Raw genomic sequence first — 12359 nt, 5'->3', positions numbered from 1 at the left:
TAATGAATTTCTACACAGATATTTATTCTTTTTCAAACAAAAGGATGAATTTTCGACCAAGAAGATTAGCTTTCTACCAAAAAATACGATTTTTAACAGAGAGATCAATGCCAAATTAAAAAAAATAATGTTCAATCAAAAGAAAAGAATTTTTAGCAGAATAATTAAATTTTCAATCAGATGAATTTTCTACCAAAAAATACGAATTCTGAACAAAAAAGATGAATCTTAAATAAAATAGTTTAATTTTTAAACAAATAAATGCATTTTCAACTAAAGTGATAAATCTTCTAATTAGATAATTAATTTTAATCCAAAAACTTGAATTTTTGATCAAAGGGAAGAACTTTCAACTAAAATTATTTTTCTACCAAAAAAGAGGAATATTGAAAAAAAATAGTTGATTTTTCGACTGAACAAGATCAATGTTTAATAAAAAATGGAACAGTTTATTTTTAGTATTATAAAACAATTTTTAACCCAAAAACATGATTTTCAGCCAAAATATTCAATTTATTCAATCAAAAAGATGTTTCTACCAAGAAGCATTATATTCTACAACGAATTATATTTTCAAAAATTTCAACAGAATAGTTGAATTTTCAACAAAATAATTGGATTTTTTCAACCAGAAAGATAAATTTCCACTAATAAGAATAATACTGAAATACATTGATTAATTGCCTATAAAAAAGAAACAAGAATTCTCAACAATATGCATTTGGAAAAATGCAGCGGAAAAATATAATTTTCAACTAAATAACATAAATTTTTAACAAACTAATTAAATTTTTAATCAGATGAATATTTTAAACCACGAAGATTAAATTTCTACCTTAAAAGAGTCATTTTTAACAAAACAGTATCATTTTCAACAACATATCATAATTTTTGATCAGAGAAATCTATTTTCAACTAATGTAATTAATCTTCAACCATTAAAATTATTTTTTCACAAAAAATAATTTCCTATTAATAAAATATGAATATTGTACGAAATATTAAAATTTTCAACTGAAGATGATCGAGTTTTAACAAAAAATTTGTCAGTTAAATTTCTTTTTAATTTTAAATTATGAATTAAAAAAAAAAGAATTCTTAATAATATAAATCCTCCATATTTGCGTCAAAAATTGTTGAATTCTCATGCAAAAAAAAAAGAATTGCCTTGAAAACAGGTGAATTTTCAACACATAACTTAATTATCAACGACTAGTTTTTTTTTGCTCTTAAAACGACTCGGGGTTTCACCAGATCCATAATACGACTACAATAATGCATTGTTTAATATAATATTTTTACCATATAATCTACAGGCCCAAATAGAGAAATTTTGTTGAAATTTTTTTTTCTTTTTTGTTTGTAATTAAATATTAAGTGATTTTTGCCCCTGTAAAAGGCTATGCGCCAGCTATTGTGTTTGCCGGGCTGAAGTCACGCAGTCTAATTTAAGGTCACACACTAAAAAAAATTCTGGTTAAATCAATCAGAATTCTGGTTAAATATGCCCTCACTATTTTTCCTGGTTAAGAAAATCAGAATTCTGATTGTTTTAATCAGAATTTTGAAAATATATAATAATAATATCCTCTTTCGTGTTGGTAAGGAAGTTACCTTTTTCGTAACTTACCGTTAAAATTCAGTGCAGTGTTTAAATTAATAAATTAATAAATAATAACAAATTAATGAAGTAGATATTTACAAAATATTTCTACATGTAATATAAAATTTACTTAATAAAGATAAGGTTTCATTAAGATGAAGTGCAGTATCGAAATAAATAAAACATTATTTTGATGTCACACAACAATCCTTTTTCAATATTTTTAGTCACACAAATAATGAAATTAATTACAAGGAAAGAAGTATTCATAATTTTTTTTAGAATTATATAAATATAAGTTTTATAATTTTCATAAGGCAATTAGGAAAGATTTTTAAATATTTCAGACGTGTAAAAAAGAATCTAGAAGATTAAAAAATACATTTTATTTTGCAGGATTTTACAAAATATTGGGAAAATTCAAGCCTTTTTAAAACGGATTTAGGACTTTTAGAAGCTTTTAAGAAATAATAAATTTTTGATAAATTTTCAGAAATGCTTCCAAGCTTTGAAATATTTTTAACCTATGCAAAACCTCTTAAATTCCTAAACATATTTTGAGATGACTCAAATTTTACTTAAAATTCTGAAAAATCGTTAAAAATGTAAAAAAGTTTCCTCAAAATCTTCCAAAATTTGTTAGGAATTTAAAGAAATTTAGAAAATATTTTGGAATATTTCAGATGTGACAAAATAAAATCGAGTGGATTTAACAAATAGGTATTTTAAAGGATTTTATCCAGATTTTTTTATTATTATTATAAGATTATTTATTATTATTATTTTATTATTATTTTATTATTATTTATTTATTATTATTATCCAGAATTTTAAAAATCCTAAAACATCTTATAAGCTTTCCTTGTTTTTGAATTGTTTCAAAACTTCTAAGCAGATCTAAGTATCTCTTAAATTTACTAAAATTTCTTCTAAAATTATATATTAGGGCAAAGTTTTGCTTTAAAATCATTTACACTCTTTTCTTTTAATTTTATGAAATAATTTGAAAGTTTTTGTAATTTTTCTCAATATGCTCTAAGAACTCATGAGCAAAAAATCATTTCAAATGTTTCCATGAATCATTAAAAAATATTAATCTTAGAATCTTTCAAAAGTTTTAAAAGCTTCTAAATTTTTGTCGAATTCTTCGAAATGAGTTTTTTCCATAATTTAGGCTTAGTTATCTCTTTGGAAATGTAAAAAAGTTCAGAAATTATAGTATAGAACTTTGATTTATTAATCAGGTAATGATTAATCAACCAATTTGCAACATAAAAGCATTAAAGAATTTCATTGAAACTTGCAAATAATGTTCACTTTATATTTTTCTTTAAATTTCAAATTACATGTCTGAATTTTGATTTTTTTTACCTTTTGAACTAATTCTAGAAAAGAACTTGCAAAATAGAAAGGAAATGTCGATAATTATCATCTCTACATCATGATCTCGACTAATGGAGGTTACGTATTTTTATAGAAAGGATGAAACTAGACCGAGCGAAGGCAACCCAACATACAAAGTAGCTAGCGTGTTGCATTTTACAGGCGCAAAAATCATTAAAATTTTAATCACAAAAAGAGTAACACAATAATTTTTCGAAAAAATTTCTCTGTTTTGACCAAAATAATTGTCTTTAAATTAGTTGGTTAAAATATTACATTGAACAATGCATTCTTGTAGACGTATTATGGATCTGACGAAAACCTGAGTCATTTTAAGAGCCTTAATTTTTTAGCTGCCTATCAATTTCGAAAAATTTATTGATCTTGAATTTTTATTTCAGGACGAATGTGCCTTTGTAAGTCCCGAAATGCGAGCAGGAGTTTTATACACAAAATGTGAATGTGTTTTTAGAAATGGTCTTCAGGACGATTGTCCATTAACCCTTTGCCAGGGTCAACCTGATTGTTTAATAAAACCCTGGCCAGAATGTCCACCTGGAAAATACTTTCGTACTCGGCAACATTATATTTCATCCCAAATTTCAAATGCCTTAAGTTTATAATCATCTCTGATAATAAATTTTTTATTTTTATAAAAATAGCAAATATGCACTTGATACAGATCAGCTTCAGTAATTAGCTTCATGCATAGATTTCCTCAGTCAACTTATATAGATTAGAGTAAAAAAGAAGTACTTAAGTATTTTGACAATAAAAAGAAAATAATTGTTAAAAATTCGAACATACGTTGTATACAAATTAATGAAAAAAATAAAGAATTTTGATGGATAAGGTATAGTGTTTCTAATCTAAACTTTAATGCTCAGTATTTTTTTTTATTTATTATAGTTCAGAAATAATCAATTTAAAAGGGTGGCCGAAAAACTTTATTTTCAAAATGCCCTAAATTTCCCCTTATTTTTCTCTGACCAATTTTTCATTTTATTTTTATCTGGTAGCATTTTTAACATAAAATCTTTTATAAACGGAATAAAACAATTCAGATTAAAATAAAAAATTTAAAATACTTTTATTTATTTCAACCAAAAAGATAACTTTTCTACTATAAAAGACAAATACTAAACAAAATAGTCGAATTTTCAACTAAAAAAGGTAAATTTTTAACAAAAAATCGAATAGTTCTGTCTTGTGTTTAAAAAACTCAATTTTCAACGTAAAAAGATGAATTTTCAACAAAATAGTTAAATTTTCGATTTAAGAAATTAATATTCAAACAAAAAGATCAATTTTTTATCGAAAAGCATTTTATTCTGCCGCCAAAGGCGCATTTTCAACTAAATAGTTGAACTATTAACGAAGAATAAATTGTCAACCAAACATGAAATAGATAAGTTTTCAACTTGAAAAATGCAAATTAAATTCTCGACCGAAAAGATGAATTTTTAACAAAATAGTTAAATTTTTTAACAAATAATTAAATTTTGAATGAAATAGTCGAATCTTTAACGAAATAAAATTAAAATTTCAACCAAGAAGTTTAATTACCTACGAAAAAGAATTATTTTAAACAAAATAGTGAATATTTAAGTAAAAAAAATCAATTTTCAACTAAAAATGGAAAAGCTGCATTTAAAAAATATAATAATTTTCATTTGAAAAAATCGCACTTTTAACAAAATAGTCCAACTTTCAACTAAAGAGATTTATTTTCAACTGAAATAATAAATTTTCAATTGAAAAAGATTTTTCAGACAAGAAAGAAAAAATGTGCTTAAAAAAAAGAATTTTCAACTAAAATGATAAATTTGCAACTGGAATAATTATATTTTCAGGTCAAAAAGGTAATTTTCAACAAAATAGTTGACTTCTCGAACAAAAAGATGCATTTCGACTCGATTTTCAACCAAAAATCGAATTTTTATATTCTGAGTTTGAAAAATTAATTTTTCACCCAAAAACACAAATTTTTAATTAAATAGTTGGATTTTCTATGAAAAATATGCATTTTTAAAAATGAATTAATTTTTAAAACAAATAGTTAAATTTTCAATTAAAAAAAATCAATTTAAAAACAAATGAAAAATTGTTCAAATTTTCAACCAAACAGATGAATTTTGAATAAATAAAGATTATTATGTCAAGAAAGAAAAGTAAGTTCATCCAAATGTTAAAAATTGAAGCCAAAAAATGCATTTTTCGTATTATAGTTGAAGTTTTAGATCGAAAATATACATTTTAAACAAACGGGTAATTTAAAAAAAAAACTGTTGTAATTTTAAACAAAAAAGAGGAAATTTTACACCAAGAAGATTAAACTTTTAATCTGTTTGTACAAGAACAAAAAAGAATGTTCAATTTTCAAAAAAATAGTTAAACTTTCAAACAACTAGATGAATTTTCAAGTAAAATTATGAACCTCCAGCTAGAATAGTTAAATTTTCATTTTAAAAAATTAATTTTTTGCAAAAAGGATCTTTTTCCATCGTAAAAGATGATTTCTATTCCAGAAAGTCGAATTTTCAACAAAATAGTTAAATTTTCGACAAAAATACGAATTTTTAACGAGATATTTAAATTCTTAAGCAAAATAAATTCAGCATTACCCAAAAACTATGGCATTTTTTAACAAATATTTTCATTTTTAACCCTAACAAAAAAATTTTCAACAAAATAGTTAAATTAAAAGAAAAAAGAGTCAAATTTTCAACATAATAATTAAATTTTTTAATATAACACTTGAATTTTTAACGAAATAGTTGGTTTCGCAAAATAAAAAAATGAATTCTTAAGTAAAAAATGTAATTTTTAGCTGGTATTTGAACTGAAGAAGGTAAAATTTCTATTAAAAAAAATTAATTTTTTTGTAATAAAGAATTAATTCTCAACAAAAATAGTTGAATTTGTTCATATAAAAAACAATCACCAGAAAAAACAGGTAATACTTGGTATTTCAACCGAAAAAGCCAAAGAGTTGAATTTTTAACATAATAATTGAATTTTCAAGATGATAGCTGGATTTTCAAACAATAAAAATGAATTCTTAGGTAAAAAAGTAAAACTTGGTATTTCACACGAAAAAGATAAAATTTCTACCAAAAAAGATTAATTTTTAAGCCAAAAACACGAATTTTAAACTAAGAAAATTTTAATTTTCTACAAAAAAACATTAACAATTTTTAAACAAAAATGGAAAAGTTAAATTTTCAGACAAAAAATTAATTTTCATTACAACAAAAGACGAATTTTTAACAAAATAGTCCAGTTTTGAACCAAAGAAACGAATTTTTTAGTTAAAATCATGAATTTTCCAACCAAACAGACAAACTACAGTTGAATTTTCAATCCGAAAATATCCGTTTTCAACAAAAAAGTTAATTTTAGACCAAAATAGGGGAAACTTCAAACCAAAAAGATTAGTTTTGTACGAAAAAAAAATGAGTCGCAATCTACAAAAAAATCAATTTTCAAAAAATAGTAAATCTTGCAACAGTAAGATAATTTTTCAATTAAAAATATAAACCTTCAAGTGGAATGGTTAAGTTTTTATTTAAAAAAAAAAATGATTTTCTAAAAAACAAAAACAAACGATTTTTAAACCAAAGTCATGAATTTTCAACTAAAATGATAAATCTTTAACCACAATAGTTAAATTTTCATCAGAAAAAAAAGAATTTTTCAACCAGACATTAATTTCTAACTAGAATAATGAATCTTTAACCAACAATTATTTTCAACAAATTGGTTCAACCTTTAGCCAAGTAGTTCAATTTTCAACCATAAAATATGTATAATCGACGTATAATGTATTAGTAGATAATTTAACTAAAAAGTTACAGTTTTATACAAAAAAAAAAATTAATTTCCACTAAAACCGACGAGGTTGTAAACTAAAAAGACGAGTTTTCAACAAATAGTTCAATTTTCAATGAAGAAAGATTGCAGTTAAATTTTCAACATAAAAAATTTAATTTTCTATCAAAATAGTTGAATTTTCTAACAAATAATACAAATATTAAGTGAAAATATAATCGTCTGGAGGATGAGACTGAAAAAAAGAAACAGAAATAGAAAGACAACGTAAATAAATTACTAACACGAATATTATATTAGATTCGCCACAAAAGTTCATTTTCAAAATTTTCTAACTTTCCCTGACCAATTGTTCATTTTTCTTGACCATTAATATTGAAACATCAGAATCTTATTCTTGTAAAACTGTTTAACTAAAATATTTTATAAAGGGATCAAACAATTTCAAATTCAAATTTATTATACTTGATAGTTAATTAAAGTGCCTTTTATAGAAATTCCCTGATTTTCGCCAGATTTTTCCAAAGTTCCTTACTATCCCTATATGGATGTGTATATATATAATAATAATAATAATTATTATTATTATTATTACATATCTAATTTTCCAGATTAAATTCTTTTTTATTAACAAGGGACTCGTTTTTTTGAAACTCGATTATCGGGAAGTTTTCTGTTTCCTTGGAAACTGTATTGCAAAAAAGTGAAAAAAGACAATCAGTCTTATCAAAATTCCTGTCACTGAAAAATCATTTTCAGCCTTTGGCGACTTTTTTCCAGAAGCTAATGCCTTTCGGACAATAAAAATACAAATTTAATGCAAATGTGAGTAGTAAAAAATAAATTCCTTTTCTAAATTTTCGTGTAGAAAAGTAAAATTTTCATTCAATAATGCCTTGCGATGGGAAAAATGCTAACTGTGATCGGAGACGAGAACTTCTGGCTCAACTAAAATGCCTCGTCAGTTCTATGGACAGAAAGTATACGCTTTTTATTATTCAATTTTTTCAATACAATTTTTTCAGTGATTAAATTTTATAATAAATTATATTTCTAACTAAATATATAATTTTTCAGGAAGCCATGCGAATGGGATGAACCACCTTGTCCACCTCCACAATGTGTTCCGATCTCTCTTACGGAAGATAATTCACCTTGTTGTGTAAGAATCCCAATTATATGATAATTTATTCTTATTTTTCAAATTATTCAATGATTTAGGGGGCAAATTAGAACCACTGTGAAGTTTGATAACGAGCGCAGCTCAGCTCTCATATACGGAAAACCTCTGCTAAACCAGCGGCAATTATGCGCGCGCACGATGCTTTGTGCCCCCACTTGGCCGGGTCGCCGACATCTCGCATGCGGAAAACCGCCGACCAAAGCTGAGTGGCGGCACGAAGCAACGTGCGCGCACACGCTTGCCGCTGATCTAGCTGGGGTTCTCCGAATATGAGAGCCGAGCTGCGCTCGTCAGCTAACTTCACAGTGTCTCCAATTCACCCCCTGAATTAATGAATAAGTTGAAAAATAAAAATTTAAGCATTATTCCAAAATTTCCCCGCAATTTTAAGGCAATTTTTGTGTTCTCTTCAAAACTTTCAAAATTCTTTAAAAGTTTCGAAAGTTTTTGTTTTAAATCTTTACGAATGTACATTTTTTTGAACAAATGTTTTAAAGTTTTACCTTCTTTTTTAATCTTTTCAAATCTAATACACTATTTTTCCTAATTTTAGGATATTATTTTTAATCTTTTGAAATCTTTATCAATTTTCATCAATAATTTTCTAACGATTCTCAAGAAGATTTTTAAAAAATCTTTTTAGAACTTCTATACCTTCTACATATCTTTTAAAATTGTTTGAATTTTGCCTAAAACTTTTTTTTTAATTCTGAAAAATTAAAATAAATGCTTTAAAATATTTTAAATTCTTCTTTGACAATTTTGGAATATTTTAAAATTTTGTTTCAAAATCAAAAATCATCGGAAATTTTCGGGGGGTCTTAAGAATTTTTGCATTTCTCAAAACCCTGAAAAATTCAGTTAACCTACAAATTTTTATGTTTTAAATTAAAAGGGCCATGGTTACGGGTATAAAAACTTCGATACAAATTTTCAACCAAACACATAGTTTTTTAAAAATAAAAATCATTTTAAATTTGTTCAGGAATTTTGAGAAAAGTTATTTATTTTCTTGAAACCTTTACAAATTTTTATAAGCTTAAACATTTTTATTCCAGTCTTAAAAATTAAAATTTTGTTTTAATTTTTTTGTAATCTTCTGTAAATGTCTTTTAAACTTAAAGGAATATTTTCTAAATTTTTGTAATTTTGCAAAAATGAAATTTTTTTTTAATCTTCTACATTCTTTTTCGAAATTTTAGGAAATCATTTGAAATATTTTAAAATATTTAAAAATATTTTGAAATCCTTTTCAATTTTCTCTTAAAATTAATGTTTAAAAAATAATTTGAAATTCTTTTAAAATCTTTTTAAAAAATTGTTATTTTTTTTAATCCTTTCAAAATTCTGAAAATCCTTCTTTTTCGAAATCGTTGAAAATTTAAATTTTGTTCAAGATTTTTCTAAATCTTTTCTAGTTTTAAATTATTTTAAAATCTTTTAAAACTTCTAAATAACTCTCAAAATTACTGGATTTTTTCTAAAATGTTGTAATTTTGAAAAAGTAAAAATTTTGGCATTAAAATCTTCTAAATTCTTTTTTGAACTTTCAGGAAATTATTTGGAATCCCTTGAAATCTTTTAAGTTACTCTTAAAAATGTATATACAAAAAAATCATTAAAAAGTTGTCCAAGATTCTTCATAATTTTTGCTTTATTCTCTTGAAATCTTGAAATTTCTTGAAAAACTTAATTTTTCGAAATGTTCGAAAATTTTAGTATATTTTCTTTGTAATTTTTTTAAATCTTCTCAAGATTTATATTATTTAAAAAAATTTCAAACTCCTAAAGCTACTAAATAGCGTTTAAAATAATTCCATTTTCTAAGTAGTTTTTAAAACCCTGCAAAATTAAACAAAAATTCTTAAAATCTTTCAGATTCTTTTTCGAGAAATATTATTGTCGGCCCCGCCATTTTTGTTTACTAGTGCAATACAAAATGTCCTCTTTTATCAATAATGTTTTTAAAGAATTTTAAATAAATTTTATTATGAAATAAAATGACTTATTGGAACAATTTAATTTACAAAGTTAAAGTTGCAGAAAATTTGTGACTTTTATTAGTAAATAACAAACTGAAAACAGTCATTAAAAGTCATATTCTCGCAGTCTCAAGAACTGTCCCATGTTTTCCAGGACAAAAAAAATACATTTGTTCATATTATTACAAATAAAGAAAAAATTTGTTGTCATTTTTTTTAATTAAATAAATTTTTGCTGTTGTAATCAAAGTGAGTTCAATTTTTTTGTAATGAACTTTTTTTATTATAATTGATTGAAATTTGACTGATTTTACGAATTCTGGATTATTTTCAGTTTAATTTTCAACTTGATGAATTTTAAACCCACAAAAAAATCATGCTAAATAGTCGAATTTTGAAGCAAAAAATATTAAGCTTCAACGACAAAAAAAGTTGAGTTTTTAACACAAAAAGTTTTATTTTAAACAAAAAGCTGAATTCTCAACAAAAATTGAATTGATGATAGTTCAAACAAACAGACAGCTAATTTTGAATAGGATAGTTACATTTTTCAACCAAAGAGTTGAATTTTCAACAGCAGAATAATGAAACTTTGAAAAAATAGTTAATTTTTTAACCAAGTAGCTGAATTTTCAACCTAGAAAGATGAATTCTTAACCAGAACGACGACTTTTCTACCAAGAAGATCAATTTCCTATTAAAAGGACGACTTTTAAACAAAATATATGTATTTTCAAATAAATAGTTGAATTTTCAGCCAAGAAAATTAAATGTCTGTAAAACAAAATTCAAACACAATGAAATAGTTACATTTTCAGTTAAAATTTAAAAAAAAAATTAAATTAATCAATTTTCAACCAAAAAGATTAATTTTCTATCAAATAGATTAATTTTAACAAAATACATGAATTTTAAACCTGAAGTTAAATTATTAAAGGAGTTTTCAACTAATATTTAGTTAAATTTTCAACCAAAAAGGTGAAATAGTCGTCAAGGAAATTAATACACCACACAACACAAAGTTTCAAGAAAATCCAGAATTTGTTTAATAAATAGCTAAATTCCAACTGAAAGCGATAAGTGTTAAAGCAAACATGAAATTTTTGTCTGAATTTCAGTTAAAAAATATTAATTTAAAACAAAGCATTATTTTTTTAATTTCATTAAAAAAAATTAATTCAAAACAGAACATTTTCAACATGACAGTTCAGTTTTTAACAAAAAACAAAGGGTTTTAAACTGAAATGATGAAACATCAACATAAAAATTAATTTTTATCAAAGCAGTTCCTTTTTCAACTAACTGTTTGAAAATTGAAACAAAAAAGGTTTTTTCTCGCTATTCACCGTGATAAAATGAGTCATCTACTTTTAAAAATGGGTGCAAAGAACAAGTTTCAAGAAGCTATTTTTAAGGATGGCCGTCTAATAGAATGATTCGAATTTTTCCTAAAAATGTTTTTAGAATTCTGCCAAAATGAAAAAAAAATAAATAAAAATCTTCCACATTCATTTTTGAGAATTTTGTAACTGTTTCTAAGTCTTCTTAAATATTGTTAACAATTGTTATTGACGAGGTTATTTATACATCAAAATTCAACAATTTGACTTTAAAATTAAATTTCTTTAAATATAAAAATTAAAAATGTAACTTTCAAAGTTTTTTTTTTTAATTTTGAAAATTTGATTTATGACTACTGATTTTCAATGAATAATCAGACATTTTTAAATATTAAGTAATTGTTATTTTTCCGAATTAAAACATTTCAAAAAGAATGATTCAAAAATGGAATCAAATAAAAATTTTGTTCAGCCAAAATCTTCGATTTCAAAGACTCCTAATTTTTAATTGTTTAAGTTGTTAAATCTGCGCTTTAAAATTCTGTAAATTAAAATCTACGCTTAAAAACTAAAATTTTAAATGAAACATTTTTAAAGTGGAAGATTTTCGAAATACGTATTCTAAACTGAAGGATATCATAATTGATAAAGATAACAATTTAACGAACTATTAAAAAGGCATATTTTTCCCGGTTTCCCGGTCCAGCGGCCACTCTGATTTTTTTCTCTTTAATTGAATACAAATTTTAGGAACGCGAGCAAAATTCAAGGAGTTTGCCAGGTTTTGAAGGATTTCCAGGACGCTCTGGACACCCATTTACACCACTTTTTTAGATAATAAATTAGCTATAAAACTCATTTTATAATGGAACCTGAAGGTTTTTAGAGAAAGATGTGTGATTAAAAATTTAAACTGGGTCGTTGCATGATTTTTAGATAATATTATTATTATTATTATTATTATTACACCATTAAGCCATTTCCCTTTCGGGGTAGGCGTGACTCACTCGGCAGGGGAAAGGAGTAGTGTGTGGATG

General features: G+C 24.3%; 2 protein-coding genes across 3 annotated transcripts in view; both read left to right on the top strand.

The window, feature by feature from the left end:
• LOC117180144 overlaps positions 1-3809 on the top strand; it is a 6197-nt gene extending 2388 nt beyond the window's left edge. Inside the window, exon 3 of the mRNA XM_033372488.1 lies at positions 3388-3809. Coding sequence (XP_033228379.1) covers positions 3388-3609 — 222 coding nt within the window. The 3' untranslated portion in view covers positions 3610-3809. The remainder of the gene's footprint in view (positions 1-3387) is intronic.
• Positions 3810-7520: 3711 nt separating this feature from the next.
• The window catches only part of LOC117179806 (keratin-associated protein 16-1-like), a 6295-nt gene continuing 1456 nt past the window's right edge, over positions 7521-12359 (top strand). Inside the window, exons 1-2 of one of the 2 annotated variants that reach the window (XM_033371926.1) lie at positions 7521-7642; positions 7895-7979. In XM_033371926.1, the coding sequence (XP_033227817.1) occupies positions 7635-7642; positions 7895-7979 (93 nt within the window). In that variant the 5' untranslated portion in view covers positions 7521-7634. Of the gene's footprint in view, positions 7798-7894; positions 7980-12359 lie in introns of both variants that reach the window. The other variant, XM_033371925.1, reaches the window with a different exon arrangement.

Source organism: Belonocnema kinseyi, chromosome 9 (assembly GCF_010883055.1).
Source record: "Belonocnema kinseyi isolate 2016_QV_RU_SX_M_011 chromosome 9, B_treatae_v1, whole genome shotgun sequence".
NCBI classification, from domain to species: domain Eukaryota; kingdom Metazoa; phylum Arthropoda; class Insecta; order Hymenoptera; family Cynipidae; genus Belonocnema; species Belonocnema kinseyi.
This window is presented reverse-complemented; position numbering and strand designations above follow the sequence as displayed.